This window comes from Oncorhynchus masou, chromosome 5 (genome assembly GCF_036934945.1).
Source record: "Oncorhynchus masou masou isolate Uvic2021 chromosome 5, UVic_Omas_1.1, whole genome shotgun sequence".
Classification (NCBI taxonomy): Eukaryota; Metazoa; Chordata; class Actinopteri; order Salmoniformes; family Salmonidae; genus Oncorhynchus; species Oncorhynchus masou.
Window position 1 is genome coordinate 31,549,142 of NC_088216.1, and position 23,741 is coordinate 31,572,882.

Genomic DNA, 23,741 nt, shown 5'->3' on the forward strand with positions numbered 1-23,741 from the left:
TGGAAACCATTTATCCGGAGGCTGCATTCATTGTTGTTGGGGATTTTAACAAGGCTAATCTGAAAACAAGACTCCCTAAAATTTATCAGCATATCGATTGCGCAACCAGGGGCGGAAAAACCTTGGATCACTGTTACTCTAACTTCCGCGACGCATATAAGGCCCTGCCCCGCCCCCCTTTCGGAAAAGCTGACCACGACTCCATTTTGCTGATACCTGCCTACAGACAAAAGCTAAAAAAGAAGCTCCCACGCTGAGGTCTGTCCAATGCTGGTCCGACCAAGCTGACTCCACACTCCAAGACTGCTTCCATCACGTGGACTGGGACATGTTTCGTATTGCGTCAGATAACAACATTGACGAATACGCTGATTCGGTGTGCGAGTTCATTAGAACGTGCGTTGAAGATGTCGTTCCCATAGCAACGATTAAAACATTCCCTAACCAGAAATCTTGGATTGATGGCAGCATTCGCGTGAAACTGAAAGCGCGAACCACTGCTTTCAATCAGGGCAAGGTGTCTGGTAACATGACTGAATACAAACAATGCAGCTATTCCCTCCGTAAGGCTATCAAACAAGCTAAGCGTCAGTACAGAGACAAAGTAGAATCCCAATTCAACGGCTCAGACACAAGAGGCATGTGGCAGGGTCTACAGTCAATCACGGACTACAGGAAGAAATCCAGCCCAGTCACGGACCAGGATGTCTTGCTCCCAGGCAGACTAAATAACTTTTTTGCCCGCTTTGAGGACAAGACAGTGCCACTGACACTGCCTGCAACGGAAAAATGCGGTCTCTCCTTCACTGCAGCTGAGGTGAGTAAAACATTTAAACGTGTTAACCCTCGCAAGGCTGCAGGCCCAGACGGCATCCCCAGCCGCGCCCTCAGAGCATGCGCAGACCAGCTGGCTGGTGTGTTTACGGACATATTCAATCAATCCCTATACCAGTCTGCTGTTCCCACATGCTTCAAGAGGGCCACCATTGTTCCTGTTCCCAAGAAAGCTAAGGTAACTGAGCTAAACGACTATCGCCCACACTCACTTCCGTCATCATGAAGTGCTTTGAGAGACTAGTCAAGGACCATATCACCTCCACCCTACCTGACACCCTAGACCCACTCCAATTTGCTTACCGCTCAAATAGGTCCACAGACGATGCAATCTCAACCACATTGCACACTGCCCTAACCCATCTGGACAAGAGGAATACCTATGTGAGAATGCTGTTCATCGACTACAGCTCGGCATTCAACACCATAGTACCCTCCAAGCTCGTCATCAAGCTCGAGACCCTGGGTCTCGACCCCGCCCTGTGCAACTGGGTACTGGACTTCCTGACGGGCCGCCCCAGGTGGTGAGGGTAGGTAACAACATCTCCTCCCCGCTGATCCTCAACACTGGGGCCCCACAAGGGTGCGTTCTGAGCCCTCTCCTGTACTCCCTGTTCACCCACGACTGCGTGGCCACGCACGCCTCCAACTCAATCATCAAGTTTGCGGACGACACAACAGTGGTAGGCTTGATTACCAACAACGACGAGACGGCCTACAGGGAGGAGGTGAGGGCCCTCGGAGTGTGGTGTCAGGAAAATAACCTCACACTCAACGTCAACAAAACTAAGGAGATGATTGTGGACTTCAGGAAACAGCAGAGGGAACACCCCCCTATCCACATCGATGGAACAGTCGTGGAGAGAGTAGCAAGTTTTAAGTTCCTCGGCATACACATCACAGACAAACTGAATTGGTCCACTCACACAGACAGCATCGTGAAGAAGGCGCAGCAGCGCCTCTTCAACCTCAGGAGGCTGAAAAAAATTTGGCTTGTTACCAAAAGCACTCACAAACTTCTACAGATGCACAATCGAGAGCATCCTGGCAGGCTGCATCACCGCCTGGTACGGCAACTGCTCCGACCTCAACCGTAAGGCTCTCCAGAGGGTAGTGAGGTCTGCACAACGCATCACCGGGGGCAATCTACCTGCCCTCCAGGACACCTACACCACCCGATGTTACAGGAAGGCCATAAAGATCATCAAGGACATCAACCACCCGAGCCACTGCCTGTTCACCCCGCTATCATCCAGAAGGCGAGGTCAGTACAGGTGCATCAAAGCTGGGACCGAGAGACTGAAAAACAGCTTCTATCTCAAGGCCATCAGACTGTTAAACAGCCACCACTAACATTGAGTGGCTGCTGCCAACACACTGACACTGACTCAACTCCAGCCACTTTAATAATGGGAATTGATGGGAAATGATGTAAATATATCACTAGCCACTTTAAACAATGCTACCTTATATAATGTTACTTACCCTACATTATTCATCTCATATGCATACGTATATACTGTACTCTATATCATCGACTGCATCCTTATGTAATACATGTATCACTAGCCACTTTAACTATGCCACTTTGTTTACATACTCATCTCATATGTATATACTGTACTCGATACCATCTACTGTATCTTGCCTATGCTGCTCTGTACCATCACTCATTCATATATCCTTATGTACATATTCTTTATCCCCTTACACTGTGTATAAGACAGTAGTTTAGGAATTGTTAGTTAGATTACTTGTTGGTTATTACTGCATTGTTGGAACTAGAAGCACAAGCATTTCGCTACACTCGCATTAACATCTGCTAACCATGTGTATGTGACAAATAAAATTTGATTTGATTGATTTGATTTGAAAAATGGTATTAGTTGAATCTGGTGGGTTAGAGCAGGACTGGAACAAAAGTGTATACATCCTGTAGTTCTCCAGGACAAAGGTTGACCAACCCTATTCCCTCTCAACCATAGAGATACATTCAAATATCTAGTACCTATCTGTTGTATTGAATTCTATGCTCACAACCGACAAGACCTAGCTAGCTAGCCAGCTAGGTGGCGTAGTCTCACTCACTCTTGTGTAGCGGCGCCCCATGGCTGTGGCCGAGGTTCATGCGTGGTGGCAGGGTGCTGTGGTAGGGCCCAGCGGCGGTGCTGAACAGGATATCGTTGGGCAGGGCCTGGTCCAGTAGAGAGCTCCGGGAGCTGACCAGGGACAGGGTTTTCCTGTGGCTGCTGCACAGGCTCTCGTCCGACAGGGTCCGGTACAGGGACCTCCTCGGGGACATGGGCAGGCCGCCAGGACCAGTCAGACTCTGTGGGAAGAGACAGAGAAAATGAGGGAGGAAAAAGGGTGATGTAAAATTTGGAGACATTTTACATCTCGGAGGGCTGCACAACGGAAGGAGTGATTAAAGCGCCAACTGGTATGTGCTAAACTAGGAAAAAAACAGCTTGAATCTTCCATAAAATTGGCAAAACAGTAACTTCGGTGTACCACAGTGCCATAAATGAGAGCCAATAATTTCCCCTCAATTATCTGACAATAGCTTCCCTGTGTATAGTAGTTGGGCTTCAGATAATGATAGACAAAATCTTCCATTTATTACAGGAGGATATGTCAAGACTATAGACTATTATGTTGCTGGCAGCCATTTTCTTTCATTCCTGTGATATATTTTTCAATCAGTGAACAAAGAGGTCTGAAGAGCAGCTTGCTAGCTCCCAGATCAAATCCATTTGTGTCAACCCCTTCCCATTCCACCCTTGTTTCCTGGCCACATTTTCTTCTTCTTCTTCTAATTACCCAAGAGCCTTTGCATCAAGTGGTGGGCTTTTTCTCCCGACACTAGTCGCCATGGCCGGTGGCATTGAACGGGGGAGACGTCTAAATTAACCTTTCGATAAGCGGGGGGAATCTGTGCTAGGAAAAGGTTAGCGTGAGTCTGGCGCCTTATAACCACCCTTGGTTTTAATTTCAGTTCATTTGAAAAAGGTGCCAGCCTTGATTTTTAATATCACAAGCAATCCGAATGGATTATGTCAAGCGGAGGAAGGAGCCGACTGAAGGAGGGAAGGAAATTAAAGCAAGACACTCATTGTCAGAGTGGGGAGAAACGGGGAGCACTACACTAGAGAATCATGTCAGCTCTATGTATTACATGTCTATCGGCAGCGTTCCAAACATATCCGTTCACTGAACACAGCCCAGAGAGTATACGAATGAACCAGAGAGTTGGAGTGATAGTGAACCAAGTAGTGTGGAGAAAAACTCGAGGGAGCAGGGACTCACCTTGCCACGACCCCCATCCTCGGGGGGACTGTCGGGCAGCATCATCTTCAGGAAGGCCTCTCTGGTCAGGCTGGGCTGGACCTGCTGGAGCTGGCCGTCTGTATCCTTCATGGCCCGCAGCCTGCTCCCCAGGGGAGGATGGGGGATGCAATGGAGGAGAGGGAGGGACGGGGAGACGAAGAGGCGGAAGAGAGAAAAGAAAGTCAGATAGGGTTGAGAGAGAAAAAGGCATACATGAAGAAAGATGGTAAGGTAGAGAATATAGTGAGAGTGAGAGTAGAAAGAAAGTGAGAGTAGGGAGAAAGTGAGAGTAGGGAGAAAGTGAGAGTAGGGAGAAAGTGAGAGTAGGGAGAAACGAGGGAAGAATGAGAGAGAGGGATGAGAAACAGGCATGGAGAGGGTGTAGATGGGGGGGCAAAAACAAAAGGTAAGAGAGTTGCATTAGAGACGAGCTTCTAAGTTTAATTGAGGTTTCTTGTGAATTGTACAAGGGTAGGCGGAAGGCAGACTCTCCTGAACAAAGAACGTGTCTAAAATAACACCCCATTTCTGGTCAAAAGCAGTGCACTACATGGGGAATAGGGGGTGATTTGCTCACAAAAGGTGAGGTAAAGGAGGGGGCAGTGACACGTGTGGGAGACTGAACAGTAAGAGCAAAAACAGTAAGACCAAAAATAGAAGCATAAAGCTAACAGAAGTAAGACCAGGCAGTACATTACACGGCTTCTTTGGGAAGGACAAAATAATAAACATGGTCATAAGAAAGAAGGATACTACAAGAACTACTGTAAAGGGTTATTGAAGGTTGAGTCTCCACACACACACACGGGAGTAATCTTTTATAATACGCTGTTCGGAACCAGTCAATCACAGTTCCTCAACTGGAGGGCATCAAGTTTGGGAAGTAGCCGTTTCCAGGAAAACACAGAGTGGGGGTGGGGTGTCACGGAAGGTACAGGTTGCGTTGTGTACAGACACCATGCCAGTGACAAAGTGGGTAGATTTATTTTACCACCCCATTTCAACCGGGCTTTGCCCAATATTTATGAAGAAATGATGCACTTAACTTAGAGAGACTTCCACACAACCAAATGGTGATTTGAATCTCAAAGAAACAGGTAAATATTATATAATCCCAATCTTACAATGTCATTTCTTAGTAAATACTATGTAAATAGAGGAATGTAAAATAAAGCGTACATAGAGGTTTATTGAACAAAACAAGGTTCCGTAAAGCTAGTGTACCTGGATCTCAGTGTTAGAGTCTTTAGTAGGAAAGACAATACGCCTTCCATTCCACTGATGTAGAAAACCCCAAGTGAAAAAAGGAGGGAAATAATGGTAATGTACATTGAGATGTAAACAAAAGTTGTACATGGCTGATATGCAAGCATATAGCTGTCAAAATGTCTATGCTACTTAGGAAGAAAATACCTCAACATACCTCAAATAACATTGGCCTTATAAAGCAGACTATGTAATAAACCTGTTACTTTTGTGTTAAACGTTTCTGTACAGGGGTAAGTACACTAACTACTTGTTCTTGCATACCTAGTACAAACTAATTACATAGTTACCTTGGAATAAGGCCAATGTGATGTGCGGATGAAAATCCTGCTCTCCTCTTGTTATCCTCCACCAACCATAACCATTACAATGAAACATGTCATGCCATGATATAATATAACAGCAAAAGAATGTCCATGAATGCTACTCCTACACTATATACACAAAACTATGTAGATACCACTTCAAGTTAGTGGATTCAGCTATTTCAGCGACATCCGTTGCTGACAGGTTTATATAATTTGAGCACACAGCCATGCAATCTCCATAGACAAACAGTGGCAGTAAATTGGCTTTACTGAAGAGCTCAGTGACTTTCAATCTGGAACCATCATAAGATGCCACCTTTCCAACGAGTCAGTTTGTCAAATTTCGACACTGCTAGGAGCTACCCCGGTCAATTGTAAGTGCTGTTATTGTGAAGTGGAAACGTCAAGGGGACACAACGGCTTAGCCGCGAAGTGGTAGGCAACACAAGCTCACAGAACGGTACCGACGAGTGCTGAAGTGCGTAGCGAGTAAAAAACATTGTCTATCCTCGGTTGCAACCCTCACTACCTGAGCTCCAAACTGCCTCTGGAAGCAACATCAGCACAAGAACGGTTCATCTGGAGCTTCATAAAAGGGTTTCACCATGCGTCGGCTGGAGTGGTGTAAAGCTCGCCGAAATGCGTTCTCTGGAGTGATGACTCGCGCTTCGCCATCTGGCAGTCCAACGGAAGTGGAATTTATTTCCTTCTTAATAAGTTTGAGACAATCAGCTGTGTTGGGGGTGCTATACAGAAGATAGCCCTATTTGGTAAAAGATCAAGTCCATATTATGGCAAGAACAGCTCAAAAAAGCTAAGAGAAATGACAGTCCATCATTACTTTAAGACATGAAGGTCTGTCAATACGGAACATTTCAAGAACGTTGAAAGATTCTTCAAGCGCAGTCGCAAAAACCATCAAGTGCTATGATGAAACTGGCTCTCATGAGGACCGCCACAGGAAAGGAAGACCCAGAGCTACCTCTGCTGCGGAGGATAAGTTCATTAGAGTTAATTCCACAAATCACCTTTTAACAAAGCACCCCAGTTAATTGAATTGCATTCCAGGTAAGTACCTCATGAAGCTGGTTAAGAGAATGCCAACGGTGTGCAAAGCCGGCATCAAGGCAAAGGGTGGCTACTTTGAAGAATCTCAAATGTTAAATATATTTTGATTGGTCTTCACTATCATTCTACAATCTAGAAAATAGCCAAAATAAAGAAAAATCCTGAAATGAGTTGGTGTGTCCAAACTTTTGACTGGTGTTTTTCATGGTTCGGGCTAGGCTCCTTAGTTCCAGTGAATGGATACGTTAACTCTACAACATACAATGACATTCTAGGCGATTATGTGCTTCCAACTTGTGGCAACAGTTTGGAGAAGGCCATTTCCTGTTTCAGCATGACAACGCCCCCATGCACAAAGCGAGGACCATAAAGAAATGGTTTGTCAAGATCGGTGTGGAAGAACTTGACTGGCCTGCACAGAGCCCTGACCTCAATCCCATCGAACACCTTTTGGATGAATTGGGACGCTGACTGCGAGCCAGGCATAATCACCCAACATCAGTGCCCAACCTCACTGATGCTCTGTGGCTGAATGGAAGCAAGTCCCCTGCAGCAATGTTCCTACATCTAGTGGAAAGCCTTCCCAGAAGAGTGGAGGCTGTTATAGGTGTCCACCTACTTTTGGTCATGTAGTGTAGATGCAGCAATCCAAACTTGTTTCGTTTTAGCTATGTGCAGTCCCTTCCATCTAAAATGTTGTTTTTATTTTGGGGGCAACCTATGCCCACTACGGGGGCTGTTTTGTGAACAGAAAAGGTCACACTAGCCGATGGACACTTTACACTAGCTAAATGAGAGACCGTACTCGAGGACTCTGCTTCAACTCCTACTTATTAATAAGATAGGACATGTGTTAAGAGGATTCTGTTAGAGCCTCATGCCATCAGTGGTTACTTTTAATATGGCTGTCCCCCTTTGTTCAGAACCTGTCTAAAATGGGTAGGTTAATATGGCTGTCCCCCTTTGTTCACAACCTGTCTAAAATGGGTAGGTTAATATGGCTGTCCCCCTTTGTTCACAACCTGTCTAAAATGGGTAGGTTAATATGGCTGTCCCCCTTTGTTCACAACCTGTCTAAAATGGGTAGGTTAATATGGCTGTCCTCTGTTCACAACCTGTCTAAAATGGGTAGGTTAATATGGCTGTCCCCTTTGTTCACAACCTGTCTAAAATGGGTAGGTTAACATGGCAGCATGACTTGCAACCTTTTCAACAGGACCAAAGCAGACAGTTTGTCAGCGCACCATCTTTCTTTCCAGTTCAGTTAACTTAACCAAGAAAGACCCTTGAGGGTCGAAGCCTCCCTTGCGAGGTCAACCTGGCCAAAGGTTAGCAGGAAAGTGCTAGTAAAGTTGACAAGCGTACCTACTTGTGGCGTCGTTATTAAAATAGGACGACGGGCTTTATTTCAACGGTTTACTGAGAGTCGAGGCAGAACATTTGTCAGTGGGAGGGAGAAAAAGGATGTGTGGCACCGGCAATTATTATGATGCTGTAGAACATATTGACAGCGCTCTAGGAGAAAGTTTTATGTCCAAGTAAGAATACAACTCCACAAAACACTGCTTATTTACTCACCTGTAGTCTTTTGACCTGCCCGGTTCCACCATTGGAGAGCCATCCTCGGCTTTCTTCCAGCCAATCAGATACTCTTTGCCTGGTGATTGGCGGGTGTGGACGGCAGCATTAAGCCCCACCCCTGTCACAATGCCGCCGGAGGAGACGATGTAGACTTGGGAAGAGTCAACCGAGGTGGAGGTCTTAGGACCACGTTCCGAAGGGCTGCCAGAGTGTCGTGAGCCACTAGGAAAACAAAGACAGAAATATGTGATCACAGTTGGCCAATTACGTCAAATATGAGTGGCTACCAAAAATCCACAGTTTGGGGTCAGTCCATTTTATATCAGTCAAGTCATGGGATAATCAGGAGGAATAATTCCCCTCCCGAATTGAACTGACCCAAACCCTGCTACTCATATCAGTGATTCTCCTCACGATGGGCACTGTGTGGTTTTCGGAGCAGGCTTTGATCCCAACTCCTATGGCTCCACTATCCTACTACAGAAGAATTCATGCAAACCCTGCCTATGCGGACAACATAGTGATGATACGAATTGGGGCATGATGACACTGCACTGGTGCCGCTGGCAGCGAAGGGCAAATGTGTCACACCTCATTAAATGCTGCATTGTGCCCACTGCGGGGGATGCAGGATCATGCCATGGCCACAGTGAGCCTGCCACAACATGGCAGACCGGTCATCACCTTTTAGCATAATCTTGTTCCCAAGACACTTTTGCCCCAACTGCACGTCTGGTGGACCAACACATCCAATTCAGCCTTCATTAGCCAATACAGAGAGCCTGGAGAAACTCCCAGCGCACAGGCATTTGTTTAAATCGGCTTAATCTACCAACCAATCATCTCCCAGAACACTTTCCCCTTAACCCTCCCCCGTACACTAGCACACCATAAGCACAGAGCCACGCCTCGCTGTCGTGTAAATGACAAATACTTGAATCAGTAGAGTACTTCCATAGAATTCTATGGCCACTCTGACTAAGGCCAACTTAGAGTGGTTGATATCCCTGGCTTATATAGGCTGTGCACAATAGCTGGAGGACGAGGTTACTTTTAGTCTGTTCCGGCAAGAAACTGCGGTTTGGCTCATGCAGTCTGACCTAAAATGGAGAATGTGATGTCACCGCTCAGACTGAAACAGCATGAAAATTAGGACTATATCTAGTCCTATCTGACTCCAAAATGGAGGTACTGGTGTCACCTCTCAGCCTGGCCCAGCAGGAAACTGCACAGTTGGGCTCATCACGTCTGACCTCAAAATGGAGGGCAGGAAACTGTAAACTCTGTTATATTTGGTCTAACCCAAAAATGGAGGAAATTAAAAGTTGGAAAGTTAACCTTGACTCCAGGCTAATGTGCACAAGCTTGGAGAGGAAGTGCAAAAATAATGGATTGGGAATCTGGTGGGGAGATTCTGTGATGATGACGACATGGTGGTTTTTGCCTAGTTGCTGGCTAAGTAGGTTATCTGGCTAATTTAGCCGCGTCATTATCGATGTTATTGTTGTACCTGGTGTCTATGTGAATAAACATTTTTATTGTGCAGGCACAGCCTTGCAACAATTACCTATTTGCCTTACAGTCGCATGGAGAAAAACTAGAGGGAGCAGAGGCTCCCATTCACGAGAAGTTGAGCTAGCTATAAAGACAAGTCCGCTTAGGAAAACTCCCAAATCAACATGGAAAAGTAACACCACAACACACACTAAAAAAACACTACGGTGGGGAAAGTTAAGAGACAAAAAAAGTCCCTTGAGTCAGATGCAGCCAAATGTAAGAAATTGACCGACTTATTCAGTTGTGCTGCTACTAGTGCTAACGTCAACGTGCATGAAGCCCATGCCAAGGGGGATGCCACAGCCCCTGGACAAAGAGTTAAGTAGCAGAAGTAGAGGACAGCGACAGCATAGCTGACGATTGTGAGCATAGCACAAGTAAAAGTCAGTGCAGCCGAAGCTGTAGGCAAAGGGGATCCAGGACAGGGACGGAGACGTGGATAACACAACATCAACATTGGGCAAACTAACTAGGCTAACTAAGAAACTAACTAACTATAACTAATAAACTAACTAACTATACCAGTAACATTTTTATTTATTTATTTCACCTTTATTTAACCAGGTATGCAAGTTGAGAACATGTTCTCATTTACAATTGCGACCTGGCCAAGATCAAGCAAAGCAGGTCGACACATACAACAACACAGACTTACACATGGAGTAAAACAAACATACAGTCAATAATACAGTATAAACAAGTCTACAGTGCCTTGCGAAAGTATTCAGCCCCCTTGAACTTTGCGACCTTTTGCCACATTTCAGGCTTCAAACATAAAGATATAAAACTGTATTTTTTTGTGAAGAATCAACAACAAGTGGGACACAATCATGAAGTGGAACGACATTTATTGGATATTTCAAACTTTTTTAACAAATCAAAAACTGAAAAATTGGGCGTGCAAAATTATTCAGCCCCTTTACTTTCAGTGCAGCAAACTCTCTCCAGAAGTTCAGTGAGGATCTCTGAATGATCCAATGTTGACCTAAATGACTAATGATGATAAATACAATCCACCTGTGTGTAATCAAGTCTCCGTATAAATGCACCTGCACGGTGATAGTCTCAGAGGTCCGTTAAAAGCGCAGAGAGCATCATGAAGAACAAGGAACACACCAGGCAGGTCCGAGATACTGCTGTGAAGAATTTTAAAGCCGGATTTGGATACAAAAAGATTTCCCAAGCTTCAAACATCCCAAGGAGCACTGTGCAAGCGATAATATTGAAATGGAAGGCGTATCAGACCACTGCAAATCTACCAAGACCTGGCCGTCCCTCTAAACTTTCAGCTCATACAAGGAGAAGACTGATCAGAGATGCAGCCAAGAGGCCCATGATCACTCTGGATGAACTGCAGAGATCTACAGCTGAGGTGGGAGACTCTGTCCATAGGACAACAATCAGTCGTATATTGCACAAATCTGGCCTTTATGGAAAAGTGCAAGAAGAAAGCCATTTCTTAAAGATATCCATAAAAAGTGTCGTTTAAAGTTTGCCACAAGCCACCTGGGAGACACACCAAACATGTGGAAGAAGGTGGTCTGGTCAGATGAAACCAAAATTGAACAATGCAAAACGTTATGTTTGGCGTAAAAGCAACACAGCTCATCACCCTGAACACAGGTGGTGGTGGTGGTGGCAGCATCATGGTTTGGGCCTGCTTTTCTTCAGCAGGGACAGGGAAGATGGTTAAAATTGATGGGAAGATGGATGGAGCCAAATACAGGACCATTCTGGAAGAAAACCTGATGGAGACTGCAAAAGACCTGAGACTGGGACGGAGATTTGTCTTCCAACAAGACAATGATCCGAAACATAAAGCAAAATCTAAAATGGAATGGTTCAAAAATAAACATATCCAGGTGTTAGAATGGCCAAGTCAAAGTCCAGACCTGAATCCGATCGGGAATCTGTGGAAAGAACTGAAAACTGCTGTTCACAAATGCTCTCCATCCAACCTCACTGAGCTCGAGCTGTTTTGCAAGGAGGAATGGGAAGTAATTTCAGTCTCTCGATGTGCAAAACTGATAGAGACATACCCCAAGCGACTTACAGCTGTAATCGCAGCAAAAGGTGGCGCGACAAAGTATTAACTTAAGGGGGCTGAATAATTTTGCACGCCCAATTTTTCAGTTTTTGATTTGTTAAAAAAGTTTGAAATATCCAATAAATGTCGTTGCACTTCATGATTGTGTCCCACTTGTTGTTGATTCTTCACAAAAAAATACAGTTTTATATCTTTATTTTGAAGCCTGAAATGTGGCAAAAGGTCGCAAAGTTCAAGGGGGCCGAATACTTTCGCAAGGCACTGTATATATGATGTGAGCAAATGAGGTGAGATAAGGGAGGTAAAGGCAAAAAAAGGCCATGGTGGCAAAGTAAATACAATATAGCAAGTAAAACACTGGAATGGTAGATTTGCAGTGGAAGAATGTGCAAAGTAGAAATAAAAATAATGGGGTGCAAAGGAGCAAAATAAATAAATAAAATAAATACAGTAGGGAAAGAGGTAGTTGTTTGGGCTAAATTATAGGTGGGCTATGTACAGGTGCAGTAATCTGTGAGCTGCTCTGACAGTTGGTGCTTAAAGCTAGTGAGGACATGATTCCAGTCAGTTTCTTGATTAATGTGCATGCCAGCCAGTCATTTCAAGCCCTATTCCTCGACTTCAGTTGAATAGGAACTACAACATATGATATTTCATATTTTAATTATATTTGTACTATGTACTTGTGTTTGCTTGAAGTCCTACTATTGTCATTCGTCAAATCCCGATTTATTGTGTGCATACACAAATTTAGCAGATGTTATTGCGGGTGTATTAAAACGCTTGTAAAGTCAGTCTTTGACACAGCACAGCTGCCTTTTATTTATTAATTTCATGATGATGGCCACCCCACATATGCTCTCTCTAATTCTCTCTCTCTCTCGGAGGACCTGAGCCCTAGGACGATGCCCCAGGACTACCTGATATGATGACTCCTTGCTGTCCCCAGTCCACCTGACCGTGCTGCTGCTCCAGTTTCAACTGTTCTGCCTTATTATTATTCGACCATGCTGGTCATTTATGAACATTTGAACATCTTGGCCATGTTCTGTTATAATCTCCAACCGGCACAGCCAGAAGAGGACTGGCCACCCCACATAGCCTTGTTCCTCTCTAGGTTTCTTCCTAGGTTTTGGCCTTTCTAGGGAGTTGTTCCTAACCACCGTGCTTCTACACCTGCATTGCTTACTGTTTGGGGTTTTAGGCTGGGTTTCTGTACAGCACTTTGAGATATCAGCTGATGTACGAAGGGCTATATAAATAAATTTGATTTGGATGATTAATTCTGACTATAAAGCTATTGTTTCCACTATGTTGCTATATTTATAATCTGTAGCCAAAACTATGAATACAACTGAATTTGTGTGCTAAGCTTGGGTAAAGTGAGCTGCTGAGAAAACTACTCTTCCACTAAGGTAGCCAAGGACATTTTTCTATAACTTGCTTACCATTCACTTTACACCCAAAACGCAGGTGTCTTTTTACTGGTTCACTGTGCCGTCTGTTGTAGTGTTGTCTACTACTTTGACATAGTGAAGCCAGCCAGTGCTTGGTCTCACTGAGTATTCTAGCTATTATACATTCTCTGTTTTACGCTCAGGCTTCAGATTGATGGGATATTGGTCCATCATGACCATTCAGGATGTGTTCTGTAGAACTCTTATAACAGTCTACAGTATGCGAGTTCTGTAGCACTATAGTACTGCATGTGTACAGTAGCTGTGATGCTGGTGGTGGTATTAGGGCCTGGTGTGTGTACATGCGTGTGTGTGTGTGTGTGTGTGTGCGCGTCGGCAGTGGAATATCCGCGGGCTGGTTGTGGTGGGCCAGTCTAGGTCAAAGTCCAGGGCCGTTTTTTGTCCTCGTCCGTCTCTGCTTACTCATCATGCCAATGTGTAATGTGTGTACATGCCTAGAGCAAAAACAACTCGCATCCAATAATGACAGACATTGAAAACAGGCGCAGTTTGACATCACATTATGAAGTGTCATTGGGAGTGGTTGAATTGAAATGAAAAGGTACCAGAACTGATTTCAATTGTACAGTACCAGGGTTAATTTTAGAGTGAATATTCTACCATATAATCTGATAATCAAGCAGAACAACATTTCAGATGCTGGTACTCTGTATTAGTGAGCTGTGGCCACAATTCAAGCACTGGTCACCGGTCAGACAAAAGGGATCCAGTCAGCCTCTTGGTGTAGGGTGAAGTTACCCCTAGACGCTGATCGTAGGTCAGTTTTCCCCACTAATGGACTAGGGGACGGGAAGCTGATCTTAGATCTGTACTTAGGGGAACTTTATCTTGGAGCTTCACCTTACCTGGACATGGAGGAAATCTCACTCAGGTCGCCCAGGCTCCCGTCCGTTACGTGCCCAGCCGAAGTGGCCTGGGTGCTGTAGCCTTGTGACGTCAACCCTTCTTCTGGCGTCCCCGCTCCGTGGTAGCCCCCTGTTCCGGAGTACTCCACTACCCACTGCTCCCCTCGGGCATCCTGGGGGACTGGTCGGCCGGCCGAGACCCCCGGCACGCCACCTCCGCTGCAGCCAGGTAGAGGGGGAGGCGGCGGGGGCATGCAAGTCGCCGTGTCGATGCCGCTGTCGGTGGACGCGCCCTTGATGTAGATGAGGCCCAGGGCATCGGGGTCCATGGGGTCGCCAGAGCCGAAACGCTTTTCGTCACTGCTGCCACTGGAGGCATTGCTGGAGAGAGTGTTGCTGCTGGAGTGACTGGAGCCAGACTGGGAGATCAAACACAACAATAGTTAGTGGTTAGCGGCATTCATTTATGTCTGAAAATTAACGGTCAAATCCTTGCTTCCTCAGTCCTTGTTTCCTCAGTTCCTCTCAAAGCGTATTGGAATAAAGGATCCAAGACCCCTCCCTCAGACCTCCAATGAGCTTCGAGAGGAATTGAGGGAACAAGGATTTCGGCAACTAGTAAACATTAAAAAACAATGATACATAAGCTATGTATCCTTACGCCACAATTCAATCAGATCTAAGATAAAAGTGGAAATACACATTGTGGGTTTATTCACTGGTATATTAACTGCTTAAAACTTTAGAATTATGGAATTGGGACCCTGGAAATGTTTGGCAGCCTTTATTTACAGTGCATATGAAACTTTAATGCACTCTGCATAGGGAGGCAAATACATTCTACCCCTCTTTCTGTTCATCAGCAAAAGCAGCAGCATCCCCTCAAGCTTCAAACTTTGCAATATTTTTCCAGGGCCAATTGTTGGGATGCTTCCTCACTCATAGTAATATTAATGAAAAAAAATATGCACATGAATCGACATTCACCATGCGTCACCATTACTTTCAATACACAGATTTGGTGGTGGGGGGCAGGGGCCAGGAGAATAAATCGACAGCAAAAGCGTCACCACCGACAAGGGTAAGCTGACCTAATCTAGCCTGGTCCGTCAAGGACGAGAGGAGGCGGGCCTTGTTCAATGTGGACGTAGAGCCACACACCATGTACTGTGTAGGCTTGGGGCTGTATAGGTAAACCGAGCCGTTCTCTACTGCTAGGTGCGACCCTAAAGATCAGATGACAATACGTACGGTATCATGGCCCATCTGTCAAGGGTGTCGTGTTCCAGTTCAAACCGACCATGCATGCTGCTAGAAGGGGATAAGGTGCTCTGGGAGCGCATAGGTAGGTCTACCAAAGCCTTTGTCGATTGACGAGGCAAAGTCCTATGGGATATATTCACCAAGTGGCCATGATGTTTTGTCATTGGTTTCATATGATTTATTTATTTAAAGGGTCTTACAACTAACTGATTTTGTCCTGAAACGGTGTTACAAGACATTCTTCCAATTGACGCTCAAATGTAGGCTATTACATGAGATGACAGACGCAACAAACTAACCCAAATCCAACATGACAAGAAAAAAGCATTACATTGTAAAATCAAAGTCAACCAGGCAACCCTCATTAAACATTAAAATAACTAACTCTTTCAAAGTATGAGTACTCACATGTTGGTATTTATTGGGGGAGTCCTTTGCGCCTTGTCTCGGCTGGCTTCTCTCCCTCATGTTCAGAATCTTCGTGGAGGGATGGTGCCACTTGGCCTCTGCAAAAGAGGAAGACAATTTGTGATATAATTATCTCGTTAAAATACTCGTGGTACAATTTCTACGATACTGTCCACTAGAATTGATGTCAGGTCAACTCTTCAAATATTCAGGACTTGAACTGGGTCATATTCACTATGAAAAAAAATGACAAATGTGCTTTCATAGCATGTACCTTAAAATAGAATGACTAAATAACTGCCATTCCAATTCAACCAAATGGAAGCAAACAGATTAAAGTGGGGAGATGGACTACCTGAATGTGTCCAATAAGAAACGCTTGTTTTCATTTCCCATTGCAAAACCTTTTACTACAGTGTGAACTAATGAATATGACCCTAGTTGCCATTACTGCCATTTTTTCAATGCAGTTCCTGAAATTCCCCCAAAATGAATTGGAATGGCAGTTATTTAGTCATTCTATTTTAAGGTACATGCTATGAAAGCACATTTGTCATTTTTTGACATCACAACATGACACGTTTGGTAATACTTAATGTGAATGACAATCTTGAATCTGTAAGAATGACAGTTAATATTGCTTTCTGTTTTTTCTGTCTCCAGCTGACCTTTTTGCTGCATTTCTACTGACTGGCGAGTCTCTTTCATAGCACAGTTGATGATATTGGTGATTACATGGTGATGATGACGATGCTGGTGATGAAGAAAAGTAACCCATACCTGCTGATCTGGTCCTCTCTAGCTTGGGCTCCCCCTCTCTCCGGCCCTCTCCCTCCTTGTCGCTCGGCTGGTCCAGGTGCAGTGCAGGGGACTGGCATCTACAGGTGCCCAATAGAAGAACAGGACATAAAGCTAGAGGTATCAGCAAACTGGTTTAAATCTTCAAAAGGGGGAGGCAAGATATGATGTCTTTGTTGAACATTCTAACCATGAAGACAGTCAGTCAGTGATGCGCAGGTCTGCCATTTGTTTTGTTGTTGCCCAAACAGACTCAGTTTTTTTTCAACTGACCCGCACCTGCATGATCTAATGTAGAGCCACCAGATCCTACCACAGGGGTTGGCAACCCTGGTCCTGGAGTGACCCTGGTCCTGGAGTGACCCAAGCACTTGTTTTGAATTTAGCCAATCATTTAACTGACCAATTACCTCAGTTGGTAAGGTGTGGTACCTAGTTGGAGCAAAATCCTGCAGTATCTGCGGCACTCCAAGAACAGGGTTGCCTACCCATACCTTACCTAATCACAACTGTATCAACTTTCAATGCAATAATTATGTCAAATGAGAATTGTTGTCCTAAACTCATGCCTCAAAGAGAACGCTAACCAGCATATCATGGCTCCCAAACATTACAATTGAGAAAATGGGTTTAAAATTAATCTTCTCCCACAGCATCCTTAATGCTTTGCCATTGATTTGCATTGGAACCTTTAAAGTGCATTGTAATCCTTATCCACCCCACTTCCTGCTTTTCGCACCACTGGCCATTGTTTCACCTCACCACTTGGCTAGTCACACTGAGCTATTTCAAACCTTTCCCTTGGCGTGAAACAGTATCCGTTAAACTGGGGCTGCCCAGACACATTTCCACAATGTGTCTCAATGCTGTGGGGATATTGAAGGAATGCCTTGCAACCTGAGAGCCAGGGTCCGGCTGGGGCCTCTGGCCTGGCGACTATAGACTTGTCTGGACTGCAGAAGGTCAAGGAATGGGGTCCTGGAAGAACCAGGATGGGGGGGGGGTGGTAATGGCATTGTTCTGTCCTAGATAGAGGAGACGGCCTATCATATGACACCCGACTGGTCCTACTACATACACTGAATATATGGGTTACTGTATTGAATATATACACTATGCTGAATATATGTAAAGCACTTTTTGACAATGGCAGAGGTAAAAAGTGGTTTTAAAATAAATGGGATTGAATCATATACACTATTGGTCACTGTGAATGCTGAACAGTTATGAAAATCGCTTTGGATGAAAATGCTAAATGACCATAGCATTATTATGGTCCTCTTTCTGTATAGATTATTATGCACATGTGAGGATAGTCTGGTTTAAGAGGGTTGATAGAAGTGTAAATATGTAGACTGTTGCACTTTTCATATGCATTTTAATTGTGCATTATGCTGCGTTTCTATGTATTATGCTCTTTGTCTTTTTAAGCACATTACCAAATGAAAGTTGATCTAAGGAGCAAAGAAAAGCACCTTATTAGATGACAGCCATCTCTCCCATTCATTTGTGCTTGGGGTCTGTAGATTTCTCCAACAGATGCCATCTAACATGGACTTGATTATTTAGAGGAACGTAAACATCTAATAAACTTTGATTTTGGACTGAACTATCCCTTTAAACTGATAGGTGGGCGGTGTTTCTACTTTTGGCACTATTCCATCGGCACCATTGCCCCAGACAAGCTCAATCAAGCGCAGATACAGTATTTGAATATTATTGTATTCAAACCCAGTCTGCTGTGTATGTAACTCTCCATCGAGTGGCGAGGCATGAGGTTGAGTGTCTTAAAATGTACACCATAGTGGTCCTAAAATATACACCATAGTGGTCCTAAAATATACACCATAGCGGTCATAAAATCTGCAGCGCAGCGCTGTGCCCTAATGCACTTACCCGTTAATGTATCCAGCCTTCTGGGACCAGGTGCCACAGGGTCCGGGGTCACTGGACGTGGACTGGTTGCTGGGGGAGCTGCAGTACAGTTGTCCAGGTTCCCGACTGCTACAGGAGGCCGTAGGGGATATCTCATATTCCTGCAGTACCCTGAAAACCACACAAAAAACATTTAGGGGACGTTTAACCAAACGGGCCTCGACCGCCAAAGTGCCCCACCTGTAGGCTACAGCTTCAATGGCCCTGTTGAATGGAAAGGGTTAGTTGTTAGTTGGATTCTCAAAAGGGCTACACAATCTAGGTCTAAGGAAACACTTTGACTGTACCTAGCAGACAAGACTAAATTGACCACTGGGTGGGTCACTTTGGATAAAAACATCTGCTAAACGACCATGTTATCACTCATGTTATTCTCAAAGAGCCTTGGTGACAATGTCAGGCGTGTCAATACAACTCATCACCTAGTCTGGACATATGATACACGTGCCCCTGATGTTTGTTTGTTTGTTTTGTGTATCATCATGTGCATTGTGCCAAAGGTCAAATTACAGAGTGTAGATAAGATGTTTTATTTTTTATTATTCGATACTGACAATACAAATAGTAGGTCAACCATTAGACAGTGACGATAAATAGTAAATGGACTACTAGAATCCCATCCATTTATGAAGAGTGTTTGGGGAAATACTAGGGGAACATTGCATAAGTACGCAGACCAGGCGTTATTCTTAGCCTGAACAGACTGTTCCAGGCCTCCGTGAGAGTGGGAGATGCTTGAGCCTCCGACTCGTGAAACTCGACTCTCCCGCCGACCCGGGAGGAACGCTGAGCCCTCGAAAAAACACAGAATCCCAGATCATATGGAAAAGCTGAGATGGGATCGTAAATGTGCAATGGGTAAGCGAGCATAATAGAGGGTATATATTGTAGGGCAGGGAGGAAGGGATGAGGTGGTGTGAAAGGGAGGATAATCTTGCATATTCAGCAGCTTTGGAGCAGGCCTGCTTCGCAAGGCGTTGGCAGCTGCAAATTGAGTCCCACTCCCTCTTAATTAGCTGGCGAAGCTCCAACTAGGAGTGGAAGCCACAAAGTGTTTGAATTCAAACAACCCCCACACAAACATATGCAGTGTCTCCGTGTCGTTTCCCTTAGGAAAACATGTCACCTTAATGGTTCCATTGTACTACCTCAGAGTCTATCACGTCTGGGTTTTTTTCTGTAGAACCCAGACAAAGTGTCACATATGACAAATATGGTATGGTAAAAGGGTGCGAGAAATGTAATGTTACATGAATCATAACCCAGAAACCGGTTTTCATATTTCCTACTGGTAATGGTGTGGTGACTCCCGGTACGCTCCACAGTGTTAATAATAACCAATATGTTACTATATCAACTGGTCTGGTCCGAAAAGTAGACTGAGAAGGCTAGTGTCTTGGAAATACGTGGTCATTTTCATTTTGTTACTCATTATGGTTTGATTTTCAAGAAATTTCAGTGACAAATGAAAATTCTAACTTTGTTCGAAAAGCTACCCCCACCTAAGTGTAGCTCACAAGAGCTAACTAAAACCCAAACAAAAGGACAATGACTAGTGGGTCAGGTCTTTAGGTTCACTAAAGCCTTAGATGGAGTTTATCAAAGCACACTGCGCTTTATTATGGCCGACAATGTTCGTACTCATGACTGCATTCTCTACCAGAACGTTGGTTGGCCATCTGATGTCACGTAGGTTGATACATTGTTACGTTCTCATTTACAAAGCCCTTTTACCTAAAGTCCCACTGTACCTAACATCATTACTACACTTTAGACACCCGGTCTCAGGGATGGCGAACTCTGGAAATTCCTTTGGTCTATACGGAGTTAGGCAACTCTGCTTTTATAGTTTTCTTGCGCCTTATTTTGTGGAACAATCGTTCAAATGTTCTTAAATGTGATGTTCTGGTGCCTCTAGGGCAATTCAGAAAGCTGATTGAGGACCTCGTTACTGAGGAACGTGTTTTCCTTTCTGCTTGCATTTTGTATTTACATTTTGATGTGGGTATTTTCTGGAATTTATGTAATTCAGGGTCTCATCTGTAAAAGAGATCATGGTTTCAGTATGAATCCCTGATAAAATGAAGGAGAAATAAATTCATCATTTGGTGCCAAAGCAGGGTTGACATCTTAACTCCTGACATCTTAAGTTTAATGAGAGAAATATCAGACACCAGAAGTGTTTGTAGTGAAGCAAACAACCTATTTTGCTTTAAAAGTATACAATTACCCAACAATGAACCTCTTCTGTGTGAAGTGCAGTCCATATGAAATGCCCATGTCTCCAAGAGAGCGACGTGTCTGATAAGAACAGTTTATATGGTTGCAAACAGGTCTATAATATACACTGACTGAACAAAACATTAACACCTAACACGGAGTTGACCCCCTCCCCCCTTCCGTCAGAGCAGCCTCAATTCTTCAAGGCATGGACTCTACAAGGTGTTGAAAGCGTTCCACAGGGATGCTCACCCATGTTGACTCCAATGCTTCCCACAGTTGTGTCAATAAGGGAACATAGCTTTCACCTGGATTCACCTAGTCAGTCCATGTCATGGAAAGAGCAGGTGTTCACAATATTTTTGTACACTCAGTGTAGACTTGTAAAGTCTTTCATACGGACATTTTCAAGGACACTCCAATCTGAAAATAGAGTTTTCACTCCTGAGAGGACAATCTATGCCAGAATCATTCCCGTGAAACCATTGACTAGAAGGGAATCACTTCATCTCAATTTTCCGCCACGATAAGGAAAAATGACAGCCAATAGGCTGTGCTTTTCTTTTGACAAAAGGTCAAACTCATCCCACAAAAATGCACTACTCCCACATGTACACACACATACCGGTATGCTTGCATGCACACACACAGTTGTCACGCAGTTGTAAAAGGATATGCACACACTGATTAGGTGAAACACCACACATACGCATGGCAACACACGCGTTCAACCTGATGCACCCTTACATAGCTGACGTGTAATGCAACACTGCCCAAAAGACCAGTGCTGAGGTAGCCTTACTGTCGCTGTGTGTGTGTGTGTGTGTGTGTGTGTGTGTGTGTGTGTGTGTGTGTGTGTGTGTGTGTGTGTGTGTGTGTGTGTGTGTGTGTGAGACGATCGGGGACAGACCACAGCAGAGAGGCAGTGCAGGGCTGCAAACAAGAGCCTCAACACTCAGGGAGCTCAATAAAACATTCACATGCCTTGACGCCCTGCTAGCGAACCCCACAGCCCCCCGCCCTCAACCCCTCACCACCTTCCATGCTGTGTGCCAAGTTCAGTAACAGGGGCACAACACGGGAGGTCGACCCACAATCCTTATAGACAGAGTGAAAAAGTAGATGCTTATGGAATGATATTAGTGCCAACAAAATTAAACATTTCATAATACAAATTCTGATAAAAATTCTGTTGCCACTAAAATCACTCCATAAAACATGACCAAACATATGGGCAAAAACTAGGAAAAACCTTCAGTCTCTTCTGTTTTTTTTCTGTTAGTACCATATCAAGTGCCAAAGAGTGCTTATCATCTACATTCAGCATTGATTCAGTTGTTTTTTTCTAGTTCTGGTACCCACTGTGTGTGCAAACACCATCTGAAGCAATGTCTGTGAGAAACACTGCTTTAAGTATAGTAGCTACAGCATGTTAGTTGGAATTAGAGCTGGGTCGAATTTATTAGGGATCAACAGTAGAAAACTGACAAACAGGGATGGTTTACCTAGACTTGTCAAATAACAAACCCCATTCCTGATTTCCATTGCAAATCGTTGTAAAACACTCAGTTGCTTTCCCTAATGAACATGCCCCTTCTGCCATCTTGTTTTTCTTCCCGCCAGAGCAGCCTCAGTTTCCCAGTCATGTATTTGCCACTTAATTTTATGCTAATCACATTACAAAAACCTTGACCTCATTATGCACGGCCTATGCTAATGTCGTGCAGTGTCAGTGATACTAAGGATAGAAGTGCCATTGTGTCCGTCAGGAAAATTATACAATTTCACTAACAAAAACAGGTCAGCAATGAGTCCTATTCAATTATTAGTAAAGGTCCTTGGGAGGAGTCAGACATGATTGGTTAGCAAATCTGTATATGTATATGAAATCTGAGTGACTCTTTATACCAAGCAAGGAAGCATGTTTGATGCAATATACACTACCATTCAAACGTTTGGGGTCACTTAGAAATGTCCTTGTTTTAGAAAGAGAACCATTTTTTTGTCCATTACAGTGTAAACATTGTTGATGTTGTAAATGGCTATTGTAGCTGGATACGGCACATTTTTATGGAAAATCTACATAGGCGTATAGAGGCCCATTATCAGCAACCATCACTCCTGTGTTCCAATGGCACGCTGTGTAAGCTAATCCAAGTTTCATTTTAAAAAGGCCAATTGATCAATAGAAAACCCTTTTACAATTATGTTAGCACAGCTGAAAACTGTTGTTCTAATTAAGGAAGCAATAAATCTGTCCTTCTTTAGACTAGTTGAGTATCTGGAACATCAGCATTTATGGGTTCAATTACAGGGTCGAAATGGCCAGAAACAAAGTACTTTCTTCTGAAACTCGTCAGCCTATTCTTGTTCTGAGAAATTTAGTCTATTCCATGTGAGAAATTGTCAAGAAACTGAAGATCTCGTACAACGTTGTGTACTACTCCCTTCACAGAACAGTGCAAACTGGCCCTAACCAGAATATAAAGAGGAGTGGGAGGCCCCGGTGCACAACTGAGCAAGAGGACAAGTACATTAGTGTGTCTAGTTTGAGAAACAGACGTCTCACAAGACCTCAACTGGCAGCTTCATTAAATAGTACCCGCAAAACACCAGTCTCAACATCAACAGTGAAGAGGTGACTCCGGGATGGTGGCCTTCTAGGCAGAGTTCCTAACCAGCTTAGTCTGTTCTTTTTATTGGCCAGTCTGAGATATGGCTTTTTCTTTGCAACTCTGCCTAGAAGGCCAGAAGTGATGGTTGCTGATAATGGGCCTCTGTAGGCCTATGTAGATATTCAGCCGTT

The 23,741-nt window shown here is 44.3% G+C and overlaps 1 protein-coding gene across 2 annotated transcripts in view; it reads right to left on the reverse strand.

The window, feature by feature from the left end:
- Positions 1–23,741, reverse strand: part of LOC135539420 (signal-induced proliferation-associated 1-like protein 2) — a 107,896-nt gene that overhangs the window by 12,151 nt on the left and 72,004 nt on the right. For both annotated transcript variants that reach the window (XM_064965296.1, XM_064965294.1), the window contains exons 11-17: positions 18,677–18,826; positions 16,763–16,860; positions 15,983–16,080; positions 14,312–14,730; positions 8,382–8,606; positions 4,141–4,261; positions 2,923–3,163 (exon numbers count right to left, since the gene is read on the reverse strand). In XM_064965296.1, the coding sequence (XP_064821368.1) occupies positions 2,923–3,163; positions 4,141–4,261; positions 8,382–8,606; positions 14,312–14,730; positions 15,983–16,080; positions 16,763–16,860; positions 18,677–18,826 (1,352 nt within the window). The remainder of the gene's footprint in view (positions 1–2,922; positions 3,164–4,140; positions 4,262–8,381; positions 8,607–14,311; positions 14,731–15,982; positions 16,081–16,762; positions 16,861–18,676; positions 18,827–23,741) is intronic.